The 19,339-nt window shown below is 40.4% G+C and overlaps 1 protein-coding gene across 6 annotated transcripts in view; it reads right to left on the bottom strand.

The window, feature by feature from the left end:
• Positions 1 to 19,339, bottom strand: part of PLEKHA1 (pleckstrin homology domain containing A1) — a 72,252-nt gene that overhangs the window by 11,346 nt on the left and 41,567 nt on the right. For all 6 annotated transcript variants that reach the window (XR_010922192.1, XR_010922191.1, XM_067561356.1 and 3 more), the window contains exons 6-9: positions 17,893 to 18,024; positions 16,799 to 16,942; positions 11,692 to 11,760; positions 7,794 to 7,858 (exon numbers count right to left, since the gene is read on the bottom strand). Coding sequence is in view for 4 of the 6 variants with exons in the window: in XM_067561356.1 (XP_067417457.1) it covers positions 7,794 to 7,858; positions 11,692 to 11,760; positions 16,799 to 16,942; positions 17,893 to 18,024 (410 nt within the window). In the remaining 2 variants the exon portion in view is untranslated. The remainder of the gene's footprint in view (positions 1 to 7,793; positions 7,859 to 11,691; positions 11,761 to 16,798; positions 16,943 to 17,892; positions 18,025 to 19,339) is intronic.

Here is a 19,339-nt window from a genome sequence, read left to right as displayed (position 1 = left end):
ACTTGTGGGATCAGAATTGGACAAAAAGAACACAGGAATGCTAATTCCCAGATTAGGTGAAAAGCATCAGCCAAGGAGTCCAGACTAAGACCCCCCCTCACCATTTCTTATTGTCTCTTGTGGTGAACAGATCAATTGTCAGGATACCCCACACTACAAAAGCGGACCACAAGATGCTGGTCTTCAGGTACCATTCATGATTCTGGGATAAATTTCTGCTGTGGTGATCTTCCAAATGATTTTGGATCCCAAGTAAGTGATCAGCCATGGGGGTAACGTTTTCTCTGATTCAAAACTGCCAGAGCCTTATTGCCTCCTGACACAGCATGCTTGGACTGTGCTCCCCCCATCTGTTCACCTAATACAGTGAAATGGTATTGTCGGTAAGGATGTGCATTGAAGCGATATCAAAGGGTCTGAGACATAGATCGCACAAAACTCCTGGACAGTGATATGCAGAAAAGCTTCCTGTTTTGACCACAGGCCTTGAACTTCCATAACTCCAGATGCACTCCCCAAACTTTTAAGGAATCATCGGTGACAGTAGTCCTAGACAGTGGGAAATGAGGGAAGGGAACACTCGGCACACATTGCCCTGAATCATCAACCACCATAAAGGAGTCCAGGATCAGCAAAGGAAATTAGAATAGCGTGTCAAAAAGATGATTATTCAGATGATAAACCAACTTCAGCCACATCTGAAGAGGATGTAGGCACAGCCTGGCATATTGGATTATCTGTGTGCATGCAGCTATATGGCATAGCAATCTCAGGCATACATGGACTGTGGTTGAGGGTTCATATGGAAGCTCCAAGACATAGGTGGTGAATTTCCTGGAAACAGTCAGTTGGCAAAAACTCTCAAACTCAGAGTCTATCAGGGCCTGAGTCAATTCAATTCTTTGAGGTGGAACCAATACTGACTTTCTGCTGTTTAGGATGAGACCTTGACAACTGAGCAGGCGTAGTGCACATGACTGAGGACTTCAACTCTGGACTTGCCCCTCAGTAATCTATTGTCCAGATATGGGAAGATAGGAACTCCCCTCTTTCTGAGGTATGCTGTTACCACAACCATACACTTGGTGTGCAGAAAAACTAAGGGAGCTGAAGACAGGTCAAAAGACAGCATCGTGTACTCATGCTGCCAGACAGCCACAACAAACCTAAGGAACCTCCTGTGATTCATAAAGATTGCTACCTGAAAAGAAACGTCCTGAAGATCTAGAACAGCAAACCAGTTGTTCTGATTTAAGGCGAGGATGATAGCTGCTAGGGTGACCATATGAAATGTCATGTATCAGATATATTTGTTGAAATTGCAATGGTTGAGGATAGATCTCATCCCTCCCTTGGGCTAGGGAACCAGGGAATATCAGGAGTAGAAACCCTATCCCTGATGCTACAGGAGGAATCTACTCTATAACCCTGAGAGCCAGCGTCTCATGAGAGGGTTCCCTGAAGAGAGATGGGGTGGGGTGAGGAGGCGGTATTGAAAGCAATTGTGTGGAATAACCCAAGCTGACTGTGATTAGGATCTAGCTGTCCACAATAATCACGTCCCAAACACTATAAAAACCAAGTCCCATGAGGGTGAGGAGTCAGCTAGTTAAACCCAGAACTAGAGGACCTTCTCTTCTGGGATCTGTGGCCCTTCCAGGAGCAGTCCTGCTGCCTTAGAAAAGGAGGACTTCCAAAAAATGCTGCAGGCGGTATTGCTTCTGTTGCTGCTAAATGCTACAGTGCTGTGTCTTCATGGCTAGAGCATGAACTCCCAAAGAACATAATGTAGCTCAGGAGTCTTGAAAAGAGTGCTGGGCTTTGTCATGTTTTTCTATAAACAAAATCTAGCTATCAAACAGTAAATCCTCCATGGTCTGCTCCATATCAAGTGCAGTGCGTGAATTCGGCAGCCATGAGGCTCTCCTCATGGTCATAATTCTGCCTGCAGCATCTGCCAGACTGAGAGCTGACTGCAATAAGGTCTGGGCCACAATACAGCCTTCTGCAATCAATGTTCTAAATTCTTCCCTGGAGTGTTCTGGCAACTTGTCCACAAACTTAGACATGGTTGGCCAATTGACAAGGTCATATTTAAAGAGCACTGCCTGCTCGTTTGCAATGCACATTTGCTGGGAAGAGAAACTATAAATCTTCCTCCCCATTAAGTCCATTCTTTTGGACTCTTTGTCCTTTGAGGTGGATGTATACCTTTCCTGCTGTGCCCTGTCATTTGCTGTGGTTACCACCAGAAAGTTAGGGGTCGGGGGGAGGAACCCTCAAAAGTCTGCATGAGATTGAAGTACCCCTTCTCCCAACACTTTGCTGTGGGAGGCAATAAAGATGGAGTATTCCAGAGGCCCTTTGCAGGCTCCAAAAGAGCCTCATTATCAGGAGAGAGCTAATCACCTTGGAGCTGATTGGAGAATATCCAGCAGTTTATGCATATTCTCCTGCAGGAATTCTGCTTAGATACCCAAGATAGCAAGCCATATGCCTCAGGTGCTCCTGATAAGCCTTAACGTCCTCAGACACAGAGAGAGGAAGATTCCAGCAGAGTAGAGTTGAAGAGGGAATTTACTGCACCAACATCAGGTCCTGTTCTTGTACCACATTATCCTGTCAGAATAATCTTAGAAGTCCAGAGACAAGAGACTCAGCCATTGCTTGCAGCTGACGTGGTTTGGGAGTAGAAGCCACCATTGGGACCAGTGATCTCACTCTGGAGCAAGTCAAACAGTAGGACTTTAGGGACTGACGAGCATCCCAAGGATTCCAAGGATGGCACTGGGCATACGGGTAAGGCATTGGTGGCCAGTAGGCACTGGGCCAAGAGCAGCCATCCTGACTGCGGGACAGTTGTCAATATTGGTACTGATGGTGATCCAATATCAATCATTAGTGCCTATCTGTTGACAAGAGGGAAGACACCACCAACCTAGATCTTGAGGTGTTCTGGAGGTTCTCTGGTTACAATGGAGGGAGTCGGCCCCACTGGGACAAAAAACAGACTCATCTGAAAAGCCCAGTACAGGAGCAGTATCAGTGCCAAAGAGGAATGGAGGATTGGCACCAGCAATATTGAATGAGACACACCTCCACCCAGTACCAGGAGAGAGGCCAGTTCTGAGGCTAAGGGCAGTACTGAACTCAGTGACAGAATCTGCCATCAAAAGAATGAGGGTGCCAAAGGATGCACCCACGTAGAGAAGGCCTTCAGTGCCAGGCCTGGTGCCAGCCTCAACTCCACAGTCTGAGGTCCAGGTGATGTGAACTGTAGTGCTGACAAGCTCAGTAGCTCTGCAATGGAGCCAGAAGGTGCAAAGAGCACAATGGAAGATGAGGCAGTTGAAGCCATGACATCAATGAACTCTTGAACCAGAGAAGAGTCAGACACAAGCAAAGCAGGTCAGGTGCCACCTGGTATGCTGCCAGCATGGAGACAGTCAGCGCTGGCGCTGTTGTCATTGGTACTGACTCAACAGATAGCCCATGGCTGGAACCAGAGAAGACAGTATAGACTCTTGCTGCTCTCAGCATGGTACTTGGGCAGTTAGATGAGCCCTGCTCCATCCTGCATGCCAGAGGGAGTACGGTGCAGATCAGCACTCCTCTTACCACAGTAAGAGGCGTCTTCCTGAGCCCCAGAATGGTCCTGATTCACTTTATGGGACCTCTTTCTCACCATACCAGAGGAGGGAGAACCACCCCTCTTCATCTTGTGGGAAATGCCAGTGCCCATGTGCAAAGTGGCATTGCTTATCAGATCCAAAGGCAACCACCAATCAGACAAAGGCCCTGATGCCGAAGAGCAGGTGCTGCTTCAAAGCACAAGTCTTTTACCACCTAAGTCCTCACTGTGAATGACTTGCAGATGGAGCACTGCTCTTTAATGTGTCCTTCCCAGAGACACAACAAGCACTTCATGCAGGGATCACTGTTGGGGACAGTCCCCACATATGATGAACAATGCTTGAACCCTGGTGAAGGTGTCATACAGGGCTTCCAACTTGTCTAAAACTAAGCTTAACCTAAGGTACTACTAAATAAAAGGAAAAAAAAAAAATCTCAGAAATTGAGACTGAAAGCACAAAATGAAAAACACCGCACAGAGCTCCAGCTCTAGCTATGGGCGGCAAGAGGGAACTAAGGGAGTCAGGGTGGCACTGCCCTTATATGGCCAGGGAGGAACTAGGGTAAAGTTCTTCAGCTCTGGTGCACTGGGGCATGCACAAATCTAAGTACAATACATGTCTGCATCTACTCAAATGTGTACCACAGTACTGTAAGGTAAGTAACTGTTTTTCTGCGAGTGTGTATCCCACTGTCAGTGACTGGTAAGCAGCATCCTCGCTAGATGGAGGGCATGAGGAGTTCAGCTACATCAAGCAATTGTTGTTGTATTTGGAACAGAGGTGCATTAGCCAACTGGTAACATGTCAAAATACAATGTGCAATTCACTTGGCTATCCTCTAATTAAAAAGCCTCACCTTTCAAACCCACAGCTAAGCTGTGGCTACTAATAACCAAAGAGATTGTCTAGACCAGTGTTTCTCAATTAAATTTGGCCACGGAACCCTTTTGAACTCCATAAATAATTGCGGAACCCCCCAAATTCTTAACAGTCTTCAAATGTCGAAATAAGCAAAGGTCAGCATTTCTCAATTACATTACACTTACACTCCATACTCTCCGCCGAAAACTCCGGGACATTGTCCCTTTTTCGGCAGCAGCAGAGAGCAGCTGATCGGCGGTGGCGAGCAGCTGGAACACCAATTGAGAAACACTGGTCTAAACAATTTGGTTCTGTAACAATGTAACATGTCCAGAGTGTGAAGCTTCTCTTCTCAGCACCACCTCTTCCTTGTGAAATATAACGTAGGGTGGCTCAGCCAGCAGTGCTTGAAGCTCACTACTCCTTCTAGTTGAGGTGACAGCAACCAGAAAGGGTGAGGGTGACATGGTACAAAGAGCATATTGAAAGAGAAGCAAAGATGGACTCCATAAGATTCAGGATGACAATATTGAGAACCTATGCCAGAACAGGGCCCCTGATGTAGCTGAAGCCTGGCCTGATGAGTTATCAACTTCTAGAGTGAGGCCTCATTTCTTGTAGGATAGAATTAGGAAGGTAAACGGATCACGAGGCTGAAAACAGAACGTTTGTGCTATATATGTGAATAAATCAGTAGACCAGAAAGACAATGTCTGAGCCAGCTAAGGTAAGAGGGAGAACACCCAATGAACCATTTACTAACAATGGACAAGATAAATTAGGAATGTAGAGCTGATATAAAGATCAGAGTCTACATGAACAGAGCATGATGTACATGGATTGTTTCCTGAAAAGTAACCAAGACAATCATGAAGCATGTGATGCAATAATGTGTAAACGTATATAGAGGAAGAGGTTTTCTGTGTAACTTTGGACATGTGTTATACCCTATACTCACCCCTTACGCTTGAGTCTGATCAACTCAGTGTAGTTTTCCTGTATGCCAAATAAAAGAACCTGAATGACAAAATCTGGAATCAAACTGAGTGTTTTGGATCCCAGAGACCTGGATGAAGTCTTCTCCCAGAACTAGACAAGGTGTTCTGGATAAGCTAAGTGGAAAAGGTCTTGGAGGGAATCCCAACACCTGACTGGCAGATAAGCATGTAAAAGGCTCTTGAGGAACCTGGATACAGTTGAGTGAAAGAAGATCAAGCATGATTGTACCAGATAACAAGTCAAGACTGTAGTAATGTGGGCATTCATGGAGCTGAATGACAGGGTACTTTTAAATGCAGCAAGTAATAAAGGATCTTTGGTAACAGAGACTGCATTGGTTCTAGATTGTGTTGGGAACCTCCTTGATTTTGAGGCATAAATCTTTCACAGGTATCTCCGTTCTGTAGAAGACCGTCCTGAACTTTCAAGAAGCAGTTTCTTTCAGTGATACTCTGCCAGTCAGCATCAGAGACTCTGTGGTCTGCTGGATTTGGTCTCTCTGCGGTGGTCAGAAGGAACTGAGGCAGGATTGCATTTATACCCCCAACAAGGGAGCACAAGGAGGTACAGGGCACACATATGACCCTGGTAAACACGGCTTTTCAAAATACTCCAATCTCATGTGCATGAGATGCAAGCACATCTATAGCAGAATCTTCACCAACATGACCTTGAAGCAGAAAATTCAGTTCTAGCCTCAATTTAAAATATACTGATGTTAATGGTTTAATTGTTTCTTTGATTTTCTCACTTGTTTCATTCTGACCTTAATCTACTGCTGGGGGTCACGCAGTGCAAGCCTCAATATCAAGGTACACCATTATACTTCATAAACTACACTGTATAGATACAACAGGGTACTTAAACTCAGCTAACTTTGCATTCTGGCTTTTGTGGTTTTAATGAGACTTTTATGTTAATACAGCAAGATGCATACAGTTTTTCATTAATTTACTAAGGAATGAGTATTTAGTGAAACTGAGACATACACACAGACTTTAAAGCCAGTAGGGACCATCATGATCATCTAGTCTGATCTCCTGCATATTGAAGACCACAGAACCTCACCCACCGACACGTGTATTAGACTCACAACCTCTGGCTGTTACCGAAGCCTTCAAATCATAATTTAAAGAATTCCTGTTACAGAGAATCCACCATTTACTCTAGTTTAAACCTGCAAGTGACCCATGCCCTATGCTTTAGTCCAAGATTTTCAAACTCAGATGCTTAAAGTTAGTTCTCCAACTCCATATTTAGGCATCTAAATTCCCAAAAGTATGGAGCGCTAAGCAATTCCCACTGACTTCAACAGAAGCTACTTGGTGCTCAACACTTTCTGACCTGGTACAAAGGCATTCAGTTTTTAAAATCTTGGTTCCAAATAGTTTACACAGCATGTTCTCATTAATTCATACCATTAAGATTCTTCATGGTCCCTGGTGGCAACAGTCTAAGCACTAACCCCACAAAATGGGCATTTACAGTCCACTGTATCAATTCATACTTCTTGAAGCGTAATGCAATTGCCTGTCTATACAAAACATACCCTGATGACAAAATGTTTGAGGCAGTGCATAAACAGAAGAGTACTATTTTATAAAATATACCACTGAAATAAAAAGTTTGTCTATAGAAAGTTCATAGATTTAATGTTTGAGAATAAATATTTACAATATACTTAAGCAGCCCCTATGTGTGCCACATTGATGCATTAAACCTCAATATTTCAGGCTATTTTTTTGCCTAACAGAACAGCATTAATCTACATGATGGATTTGTGGCATAACTTCAGTGGTTTAACAGTTTTATCTGCTCACGGAAGTGCACTCTGACATATACACTTGGCTATTGATCAAGTAATAGTAGTGAACTCACTACTTTCAAAAATCTTAATTTCAGTTCTAAGTAACCATCTGAACACAGCATCAGTATTTTGGCTCATACTAATGTCAGCTACAAGAGCCAGGAAGCATCTGTTCACTGCCAAAGCCATTTTCCTAAAGATTATTATAGTACTTCCTACTACAGCATTTATCTCCCAATTATCTCAAAGTGCTTTACAAACGTGTTACTTTGTTTTACAAATTAGGAAAATTAGTAATCTAGATCTCCTTACTCACATTTTAACCACAAAGCCATATTTGTCCCTAAATATTCAAAGTATCACACGTATATCTAAATTAACTAACTGGAATTAAGTCACAAATCATTTGGTTGATCCTACAGTCTAACCCTGACAATGCTGTTTACTGTTCTACTTCAGATATTTTGCATGAATGGTTAATTTTTCCTCACCTTTGTTTACATTCCTGAACTTTATGAACCTCTTTAAGTGGTATGATCCGGAGAGGTTCCTTTTCCTGCAAAAAGGAAAGTTTTCAGTGGATTAATTTCTTTTGAGATTCAAATAACCAGGATCTTGTTAGTTCAGACTGATGTGCAGTAACAGAGTGATACAGGGAGACTTCAACGCAGCAACTCATATTATGGCTTGCTCCAGCCAATACTTTGTTTACTCTCATAATCCCTGAGCGTCTCCACAATTCTAAGGTATGAAAGCATTATTAATCATAAGGTATTTTTATTAATTGGAACTTTGTGTAACTACTCATTATACTCAACTGGATATGGTCCAAAAGGATCCCCATGATTTAAGCCACCTCTTTCTTTCCAGAGCATGGCAGTTTCATGTGCCACCACTTGGTTGTTGGAGGGAACAGGAAAGTTTATCTGTGCTTACTTGAAATTTTATTTTCAAATAATAAGGTTACCATAGGTACTTCTGACAGCTTGCAGCTTCAGGGACGAACAAAGTCTGTCAGTCACTGACAGCAGGACAATGCCCCACCTCCTGACGTTCCCTCCAGTGAGATAAATTGCACAGCCAGCAAGATTCAAATCTACTTTCCCTAAATTAGAGATTGTTAAATATACTTTGAGAAAAAAGCACAAAGATTTCTCCTACTATATAGCATAATAAATTCCATTTAACAACAAAACTCCCAAATCCCAAGATGATAGTTTTCATTCCTTCTCTATTCAAGATGATACATTTGTGGGAGGACCAAATCTGCAAATCTTATTACTCAAAGAAAGGAAATTTTCAGGTAGTGCAGACAAATTCTCTTACTCTTCATGCTAAGGCCCACAGATCCATTACAATGGAAATTTCAAAGAAATCTGCCTCCACAGTGGGTAGGAACCAAGATCTTTCTTTAAATATGGACATCCGAAACAGAGGAGATTGCACATAAAATATCTCCTCCACCTTCCCCTAGGCACTAAGGTATGGAGAAGATTTCTGCCAAATAAAAGAAAGTGGCATTGGCTATAACTGGATGACCAATATATGCAAAATTTGGTGAACTTACATATTAACAGCCATGTGGCAGTCTAGTAGACTGCAATATAGTACTACTACGTCCTGAGACCATCAGTGCTCCTAAGTACTGAACTTTGATGCTTAATCAAAAGAAGAATAAGGCAATCTTCACTGACAGGTAATGAGTTCAAATGGTGGCTTAGAAAGTCCCCAAAGCACCAGGTTAAGATCCCAGTGAGGGCTCGGTTTCTTTCCTGGCAGGAAAGGTCTCAGACCCGTCATCTTGACCACTGAATTGTATAACTCCTGCTCATGATTGGTGGTGAAATGCTTGCTGAGGCGGTCCACCAATGAATTCTGGGTGCCAGGGAGGTACACAGCCAATAGTGTGATGTGATTCCAGATATACCAATTCCATAATTCGACCACTTCTATCTAAACACAGGGATGGATTCTCACTCTTCCTTGCTTGTTTGTATAGAAAACAGTTATGGTGTCTGGCATCATCAAGAAATGGTGGGACTGTATGAGTGATAGGAATACTTTGCAAGCTTCTTGCACTGATCTCTGTTCCAGAATATTTACATGCCTTGGAAAGCCAGAATGCATTCAAGTTGATTGTGCTGTAGGATCGTCCATGTGCGCTCCTCAGCCTATGACAGAGGCATCTAACTATAGTCTTGCCAACTGTAAGGGATAGAAAGAGAACTCCCATACGTGTTCAGGATCCCTCCAGCATGTCAGTGAAGCCCTCAGTTTAGTGGGGATTGTCACTATTGCATTCATGCATGCTTGCTCGTGTTTATTCTGTTTTGTGTCAAGTCTGTAGGAAAAAAAAAGAGGTGGATCTGGCAAATGGCATGATGATGCCACTTGCCCCAGAAGAGTGAAGCATATCCAAACCAATGCTTGAGGGCTGCATGTAAGGAGGTCTATCAGAGCGTCATGACATCAAATCTGTCCTTGGGAAGGTAGGCCTTTGCCTTGATCGAATCCAAGGTTGCTCCTATAAATTCTATTGTCTGTCAGAATCAGGGTAGGCTTCTCCATTTTCACAGATTCCCAGGGATGCTAGGAGTTGGAGCAGCGACAAGGTTGATGCTCAAACTTCCAGTCAAGACTTGGATGACTGACTTCTGACTGGCAAGTATGGGAAGACTGTAGAGCCACTCATCTGAACTGAGCTGTTACTACTGAATATATTTTTGTGATGACTCTGGGAGCTGTACCTAAACCGAACAGAAGTAACCTGTATTGATTTACTGTGCTGGGTTATGTAGGGAGGTGGTGGAATCTCCATCCTTAGAGATTTGTTAAATCCCGGCTTGACAAAGCCCTGGCTGGGACGATCTAGTTGGGATTTGTCCTGCTTTGAGCAGGGGGTTGGACTAAATGATCTCCTGAGGTCCCTTCCATCCCTAATCTTCTAGGATTCTATGATAATGGTGGGGGCTCACCACAAACCTGAGGAATCATCTGTGGGAGAGGTAAATATTCACATGCAAGTACACATCTTTCACATAGAAAGTCATGAACCATGTGTCCTTTTTTACGGACAGTATTACTGATGCCAGTGTAACCATGCGGAATTTCAGTTTGAATAAAGGCATGTCAACTCGGGTTGAGAATAGGTCTCCAGTCTTCTTTGGAACTAGGATATATAGAATCATAGAATATATAAAACATATTTCAAATAGAACCCTGTTCCTAGATATTGCTGGGGTTCCTGCTCTACTGCTCCCCATGAAATAGATTCTACCTCTTGAATGAGGAGCCCCTTGCTAGAGTGGGTCCCTGAAAAAGAACAGGGAGAGATTATTATATTAGCTATAGGCAATATGTAAGAATTGTGCTATGTTGAAGGTTCTCCAAATAAATTGATGTAAAGAGTTAGATTCTCTTGCTAACACTGTGTCCCACTGCTTGAAGTAAAAGCTTGACCCTTATCAGATTTCTTCACTAGCAGAGACTTAAAGCTGATTAGCTACTTCTGTTCATTTATTTTTCCCCACAACTTTAATTGAAAGTAAACATTATAAAACCTAAGGTTTTACAATGACTTGGTTAACTGATAGCGAGGCTTAAGAGATGACTGAAGACTGCTTCTGATCAGCAACTCCAAAATTGACTAAAAAGAAGCCAAGTAAGGTTCTAGACAGTACTCTGCTACTAGCACAATTTTAAGACCAGCCAACAGACTCTAAAAAACCTCATATGTTTAGAAATTGTTTGGCCAAGATGTACTATTTTGACTATTATGACTATTTTTTCAATCTTTATTTGGTTAGATGTTTGCATGTGAACAGGATGTTTGTTTCTTAGCTCCATAGCTCTGAATTTGCCATTGAAAAAGAACATGTGAAGATGGGAGAAGAAGCCAGGAGGAACTGTGCAGCATATACAGGAAAGTATAAATACAGAGTTATGCTTCTTTTCTCATTTTCTTGGACTCTATTTCACAATCATCATTTCCTAAGATGATCATTTATAATGAAGTGAGAACCCACCAAGCATGAGAGGAACAGAATACTGATGCAAAATGAGTGACAACTGTGGTACATATTTAGAAGTTCATTCTATTGCTTATTACTCCTTACTGGAAATCAATCCTTCACAATACCCTATCTATCTGTCTCCAGGCAGCAGATTGTGAGATCAGAGAATTAACGTCCAAAGAGAAACCATTAAGAGATGACCTGTTTTCATAAAAAAAATTATTGAAAATCTAGAAAAGAATTACAGAAAGTTACAAAAGCAGCATAGGTCTTTTTCAGAGACCCAAGTAGATCATTAAGAAACAATCAGTGTATGTTTTTCAAAATTTACTTCCAGATAGCTTTTGAAAGCAACATATAACATTTGGAAACATACCTGTTCAGATTTGAAATAGCCTATTGTGTTTTCATCTAACTGAAAGTATCTTCTCTTCCAGTTCTTCATCTATTAAAGAAAAAAGAAAATATCAGAATCCCAAAATAATACAAGATTCCCTTTAATTTTCACTCAGCCTAACTAGGTCTTTTGAAAAATACATTAGCAAACCATTAGCAGTTATGTGGAAACTGAATTTTCCAATGTTAATTTTTGTAATTACTTCCTACTAAAAAGCTGTTGGATATTTCTTGAACTGCCATAATTCTATTCCCAATTATTCCTATTCACAGAATCTTGTTTCCTACATTCATTACTCAGATTACTTTTAGGCACATATGCTGCTATCCAAAGTCTAAGATTTCATTTCAAAAGAATTACACTTGGAAAAATTTGATAATATAGGTTTTCTTAAAGATCACACTGCCACAAAGTCTGTGAAATCAGCAGGATGGTAATCCAATCATTCAGAATTCTGTAGGAAGTGGCAAAAATGTTTAGATGCTTCTATGGAAACCAGAGAGAACAGAAAGAAGGAATTTGGGGAAGATTTAGGGAACTACAATGCTATACAGGACACTTTTCCACTGATTAAATGAGGTCCATATTCTTTAACTTAGAGAGATTCCGTTCAAAAAGTGCTGTGGACAAATCTGAGTAACGTGCACTTTCTATCTGACATTCTACATGTAGGTAGCATGGATCAAACCTGTATTTTATTCACTTTATACACATCAGATGACCTGGAATAACAAATGGGATTAAAGTGATAAGATTACCTGAATGGAAAACTGGGATAAGGGTCAACTGAGAGACAAAAAACAAAGACATGAAAATCTCTGTGTAAGCTTAAAAACTTGTCTCTTTCACCAACAACTCCCTAGAATCACTCTCACACCCTTTTTATGCAAAAGAACTAGGTTCAACTCTTTTGGAACCACTCACTGTGGCTTCTGAAAGCTTAGTTCTACTACCCAGATTTTTACTTGGGGAAGTGTAAAACGTTTTATTTAATTTTTTCTTCTTTTACTCCCATGGGTCAAGGCTTGCAGCCCAATGACATTGGGGCTAAGCCCCATTTGCAAGGAAATGGTAACTACCAGCTCTGAGTAGGATGATTAGTAGCTGATGCAATCTGCCACCTGAGAGGAACTACTGGAAGAAGGGGTTGAGGTGGGGGAAGACATGGGGAACAAAGGGTGCTGAGTGATGTTCTTAAACCAAAAGGCCCCCAATCATTGTATTGGGGAGGAGATTCCTAACCAGCACTGTGACCAGGAGGGGAAGCTGCTGATAGGACTTGGGTTGTGTGAATTGAGCAAAGCCCAGCAAAGACATGAGCAGTAAGTCAAGATAAGGAGCTGAAGCAATAACTGGACAGAGTTGGAGAAGGAAGAAGGGAATGAATTGATTGAAGGAAGTGGGCTGGTAGCAAAAGAATCAAACAAGTCTGTGCGTTCCCATTCCCTTTCTGCTTCCCAATTCAGCCATTGACATCCACCCTGCTTCTCCCCCAGTCCCTAGAGTAAATTGCCAGAAGGAGGGAACACAAGATTAGAAGTTCCCCTCCTCTATATAAAGAAGGGTGGTTATTGGCTTTTGGAGCATTCCCCAGTTCCCCAATCCTTTCAGCCTCTGCAGGGTCTGAAGGAGGGGGCAAACAAGTGGAGGATCCCATCAGATCCTACAGGTCACCTTCAGAGCTGTTAACCGCTACCTTCCCTGCAAATCAGATGTGGTTCCAAGAGGTTAATCCCCCTCTTCCCCAACTATCCATTCCCTCCAAATAAAACAAAAAAAAAGTTATGTTACTTGCTCAGGAGCTTTATATTTTGTAGAACTGTTGAAATTAAAAACCAAGCCATACACACTTTAACATGGGGAGAGTTGCTGGTCACCAAAAGAAAACATTTTCTGTGTAGTGCACCAATATTAAAGCAAAATGGAAGCTAGTTTACAAACTGAGATTGGAACACTATCATTTCACATATGTCTCTTCAGTAGCATTTCCTGCAGCAGACTCAAATGCTTATTTCCTGTGCTATGTATTCTGTCATTCCATACCGAAGTCCAATAGACCACCTCACTCATCACAAGACCTCATACTGGTCACAACATCCTTCCAGAAGCAGTAGAATGTACAATAGTGACTTCAGAGGTCAACATTGTCATTGAGAATTCACTTTTGTAGTGCATCTTTCTCTCTCAGAGAAGTGGAAAACCAGGACTTGAGTAATGGTCTCTTGGGAAACAGTGCTCAAAAGCCATAGACCAGCCTTCAGAAAGTCACTTGAAAAAAAAGTTACTGGAAACAAGAGTAAATGGACACTCAACACTACCCCAGGTTCATATGCATTATACAACCTTAAAGCCATGCAATCTCATAATAGTTCTCAGATTGACATACTTTTTTTCTACAGCCCTAAGTACACATGTAACTTATAACTATTTAAAAAAAAAAATTATCCTTCCACTAATCTCAATGTGATAATGGCTTAGTATATTTTTTCCTTAGACTGCTTAAATGGTGTAATCTCATATCTGAATAATTTTGCCAGTACTCATGTACTACAAAGGCAATTTAGCCATGAATTTGTGCAGCCTATAAATCAACATTTTTTTACTATTACTGTAAGTTGCACACCTAATATGGACTGTGTTGTATAGTTAATTGAACACTTTTCATGTTACATCAGTCTAATGTACACAGTATTCCTGCTTTATGTCAGAGTCCAAGATGCTCACACATCTCAGGTGAGAAAATCAGTTTTCTACATGGCATTTGAGAAACAAGATAATGTAAATGCTAACAATGCTAACAAAAGCAGATTTAAGGTTTTCACGCAACTAAATTGACATTCTGATTTGAGTTTAAGCATGCAACCCAGGCATCATTTTAACTTATTTGTAGGTGGCATTTCTTCAGTGTCCTGAAATAAAAAGTAGGAACATGACATAAGTTCATAAGAACAGCCACACTGGCTCAAACCAATGGTCCATCTAGCTCACTATCCTGTCTCCAACATCAGCCAATACCAGAGTTTCAGAGGGAGTGAACTGAACAGGGCAATTGGAATGATCCAACCCTGTCCTTCCCTCCCAGCTTCTGGCAGTCAGAGATTTAAGGTTGCCCTGGGCATGGGGCTGCATCCATGACCATCTTATTTAATAGACATTGATGGCCCAGTCCTCCATGAACTTATCTAATTCTTTTTTTAACCCAGTTATCCATTTGGCCATCACATCATCCCACTGCAATTGGTTCCTCTTGTTTGTATTAAACCTGTTGCGTATTCATTTCATTGGGTGATCTCTAGTTTTTTATATTGTGGGAAAAAACATTTCTCTATTCACTTTTTCCACTCCATTCATGTTTTATAGACCTCTATCATATTCCCCTTTAGTCATTTCTTTTTTAAGTTGAATAGCTCTAATCTTTTCAGTCTCTCTTTGAACAGAAATCATTCCAGACCCTGGATCCACTTTGTTGCCCTTCTCTGAAACTTTTCCAGTTCCACTATATCCATTTTGCGATGGAACAACTAGAACTGGACATAGTATTCAAGGTATGAATCTTATTTTTTATCCCTTTCCAAATAGTCCCCAACATTGTTATCCTTTTAAGCACTGCTGCACATTGAGCTGAAGTTTTCTGAGAACTATCCACGGTAACTCTAAAATCCCTTACCTGAGTGGTAACAACCAATTTAGAATCCAACATTATATATGTGAAGTTGGGATTATTTTTCCCAACATGCATTACTTTGCACTTATCAACACTAAATTCCATCCGCCATTTTGTTGCCCAGTCTCCCAGTCTTGTCAGATCCCTTTGTAACCCTTTACAATCAATCAGTTTTGAACTCACATGCAGTAGAACCTCAGAGTTATGAACACCTCGGGAATGAAGACTACTTGTAACTCTGAAATGTTTGTAACTCTAAACAAAATATTATGTTACATAACTTCCCCCAACAAATTGAGTTTATGTGTCTGACAATTTTGTTCTTTACCATAGTTTCTACCAATTTGCCTGTTATTGAAGTTAGACTCACAGATCTGTAATCACCATTGTTGATTTTTGCCTTTTTCAAACACCAATGTTTCCTTTTTCAGCATCAGCATCATATTAACTGCCTTACAGTCATCTGGTACAGAGGCTTGTTTCTGCACTAGGTTATATACCACAATTAGTAGATTTACAAGTTCATATTTGAGTTCCATCAGATTTCTTGGGTGAATACCATCTGGTTCTGACGACTTCTTAAGTGTTTGTTTAAATCAATTGGTCTTAAAACATTTTCTATTGACACATCAATTGGGACTGTACTTCAGATTTGTCACCCAAAAAAGGTAGCTCTCACATGGGCATCTCCGCCACATCCTCTGCAGTGAAGACTGACGGAATTAATTAATTTAGTTTTTCCTGCAATGGCCTTGTCTTCTTTGGTTGTCCTACTGCCTTACTGCCTGTTTGGCAGACTTCCTGCTTCTGATAAAGTTTCATACTCCCAGATTTCAATGTAGTGAGTCTTCAGAGCTTTGAAGATAGCACATGTAAATACCTTAATCTTGCACGGTTTCTCCGGTACACCTTTAGAATTGCACAATTTTTGCTCTAAACCACAGAGAATGCCCAAAAACTTTCCCTAACTACTTCACACCTTACAAATTGTGCAGGCAGTAAACCCTTGCTTCAGTCCAGATAACTTCTGTACACCTTTTCACTACAAAAAGATAGCTGCACACATGCTCATGCCAAAGAGCATCCCTTACCTACATACTTTCAGCTTAGCCTAAAACCCATGTGCAGCAATATTTTCCTCTCCAAAAGGTTTCAAATTTTAACTTATACAAAAACATGCAGAAGCACCAAAAACACAAAAGTTCAAAAGAATACCAATACAGAGATAAAACACCTACTACTACTGGAGAATCACCCATTTGATAAAATTCTAAATTACCCTCAATATTTTAACAACATTAATGTCACTTGGTAAAAACCAAAAATCTGTATCAATTGATCTTAGTATAATATGGAAAGCAACTAGTAACTTTTGGGTCTCTATTCTTGTCCAGAGGAATGCATTATTCTCCCATCACTTACCACTGCTCCTTGTTTAACACAGTAGCCAGCTTTGATAATAGCATTGTCTGGTGGAGGTTTAGCAGTGAAGTAAGGAAGGTGACTTTGTGACCGTTTCAAGTAATTTCTGTCACCTCCTTCCCCACATTCATTTAGTTCTTCTTTCTAGAATAAAGCAGAGAAAAGTTCAGGATGTTCAGCATTTGCTACAAAGCCCTGAAAATAAAAAGAGTATTTGGTTCCCTAAATATTTATCCTATGTTCCCAGAAACCCCATCTCTGATTTGTTTAGAAATATCAAAGCATTTGACACTGCAATACAGCAGTAATATCGATGAGACAAATATCTACATAAGGACTGCTGGAGAACTCCAGGCACTCCTCAAAACTACAGTTTGAAAACAGATTATGAACACATTAAAGCAGGACTACTAAAAACAGATAAAGCAATTAAAAATAGTATGTTGAAGACATAAGAAACAAAATGTTTACTTCTTTTTAAAAAAGTAAATCCATGGTGTGACTTAATTTAGGTGCAGTCTAGACAGTTCCAAAACTATGATTTGGACCAGTCAGGCAAGTCTTCAGAACAACCAGTCCCCCAATGTCACCTAAGAGGATAAGATAGTACACAGGGTGTCAAGCTCACTAGAATTTGAGCACACCATTTAAAAAAAATCTTGGCTTGCTGAGCCATTCAGTATCTTTCCTTTCTCCACTAAAAATGCAAAAACAATTATACCAGTTAAATTCAGTAATCAACTAATTGAAAAACTTTGATAGTACCAATGCCAGAAACGCATTTCATGCCAAGAATTTCAAACTCATATAGGAGTCTAATTCTTGGCGGCAGAAGTCAACACTTAAAAGTGTAATCTTTTATACAGTCACAGAAAGTAAAACAGCTGAAGGGACACCTAGATACCATATCAGGTAAATAATTTTAAAAGCAAGCTTATGAGAGAGTATGAGTGTTTTGGATGAGGATGGATGGATTGACAAATTTATTATTGATAAAATAAATGTATGTCACAGTATCATGACAAGATAGACACATAACACAACTCTTCCACTAAAAAAAAAAAAAACTTCCTTATTTGTTATGAAACTATTACCTGAGTAGGTGTAATGATGGGAACACCACCAACAATTTCTGTTCTGTAAGACACTTGTTTCTTTCCACCCGGATTTTCAACTTGGCGATTTAGGTTATCAGATTGACACAGCAGATCAGACTGCTTTGGTACCTGAGAAGTCAGACATGATGAATAATTTGAAAAGTTTTCCTCTATTTTAAGACTAAGAATAAAGCTAGTAATCCCCAATCTTAAGTACCTAAAAAGCTTCAATTATTATTCAAGCACTCACATTCAGTCTCCAGCAGGATTTCTACAACTGATTTTTAATTCTAAACAAATGGAAATATCTCAATAAGTAACTGTTTGCAACAGATATGTGTTAGACATCAGAAGAAAACTGATCTGTGGTTAAGACACTTGTAAGGAAAACTGGGTTCACTTTCCAGCTCTGCCACAAATTCCCTACCTAATCTTCAGCAAGTCAGTTTCTCTGTGCCATAATTTCTCATCTGTAAATAGAAACAGTACTCTCTTCCTCTCACCTTTATTCAGTTTTATATATTTTGACATTAAGCTCTTCGGAGCTAGGATGCTTGGTACATGTCTGAACAGTGTGTAGTACACTGATGCCACAAACTTAGTTGGTGTCTAGGTACTACTATAATGCAAAGAATTACTATTCATACAAAGCCACAGTGTAGATGTTTGACAAATGTCATTGCTGCTTGTTGCAGCCTTCTCACCCAAATTTCAATGCTTAGCACAAAGATATTTAAGTATTATGAAACAATATGAACTACACTGAAACTTTGCTTTAAGTTTAATATCTGAAGCAATGTGAAAAAAATGCTTTATTGAATGACAAGATACAGGTTTATACTTCAATACAAAATTCTCAGGGCTACAAAACACAATGGCAAATAATCATTAACATGGAATTTTGAAGGTGGGAAGTATGCAAATTGCAAAGAGTTGGACAATGGAATCCAAAGATTAGTATTCCACTGCAATTTAAGACACATTGGAGGATCTGTATGCAACTTATGCAAGTTACTCAACTTGATACACTACTATGAAGAAATCTCTGGACATTAGTGCTAATTTTTTGCTTCAGGGTGAGCTATTTCATCAAGGAAGGGGGGAAAAGGATGAAGTGTGCTATAGGAGCTACACAAAAGGAGAAAGGGACTACACTGAGTAATATTACTTACCTTTTCATTTGCTATGAGTGCTGGTGGGGTAGATCACTGTACCACAGCAGCACCAAAGAAAGAAAATAGGAGATCTAGTACTTTCCAAAACATAAGCAACGAGTGCTGAGGGAAATAACTTTTAGGAACAACCTGTAATTGTGTCTAAAACTGACACCCAACCTTGGCAAAATAGGATTATCTGGTAAAACAAAATGTTCAGGTAATACCTTTTGAGAAATACGTGAAGTAAAAGCAGTAAAAACATTCCACCTTAGCCATATTTGAAAACG

This window comes from Emydura macquarii, unplaced genomic scaffold, assembly GCF_026122565.2.
Source record: "Emydura macquarii macquarii isolate MOO-44397 ecotype Brisbane River unplaced genomic scaffold, CSIRO-AGI_Emac_v2 contig_2372, whole genome shotgun sequence".
Lineage (NCBI taxonomy): Eukaryota > Metazoa > Chordata > Testudines > Chelidae > Emydura > Emydura macquarii.
Note: the sequence above shows the minus strand (reverse complement) of the source record. Positions and strands in the feature narration are given on the sequence as shown.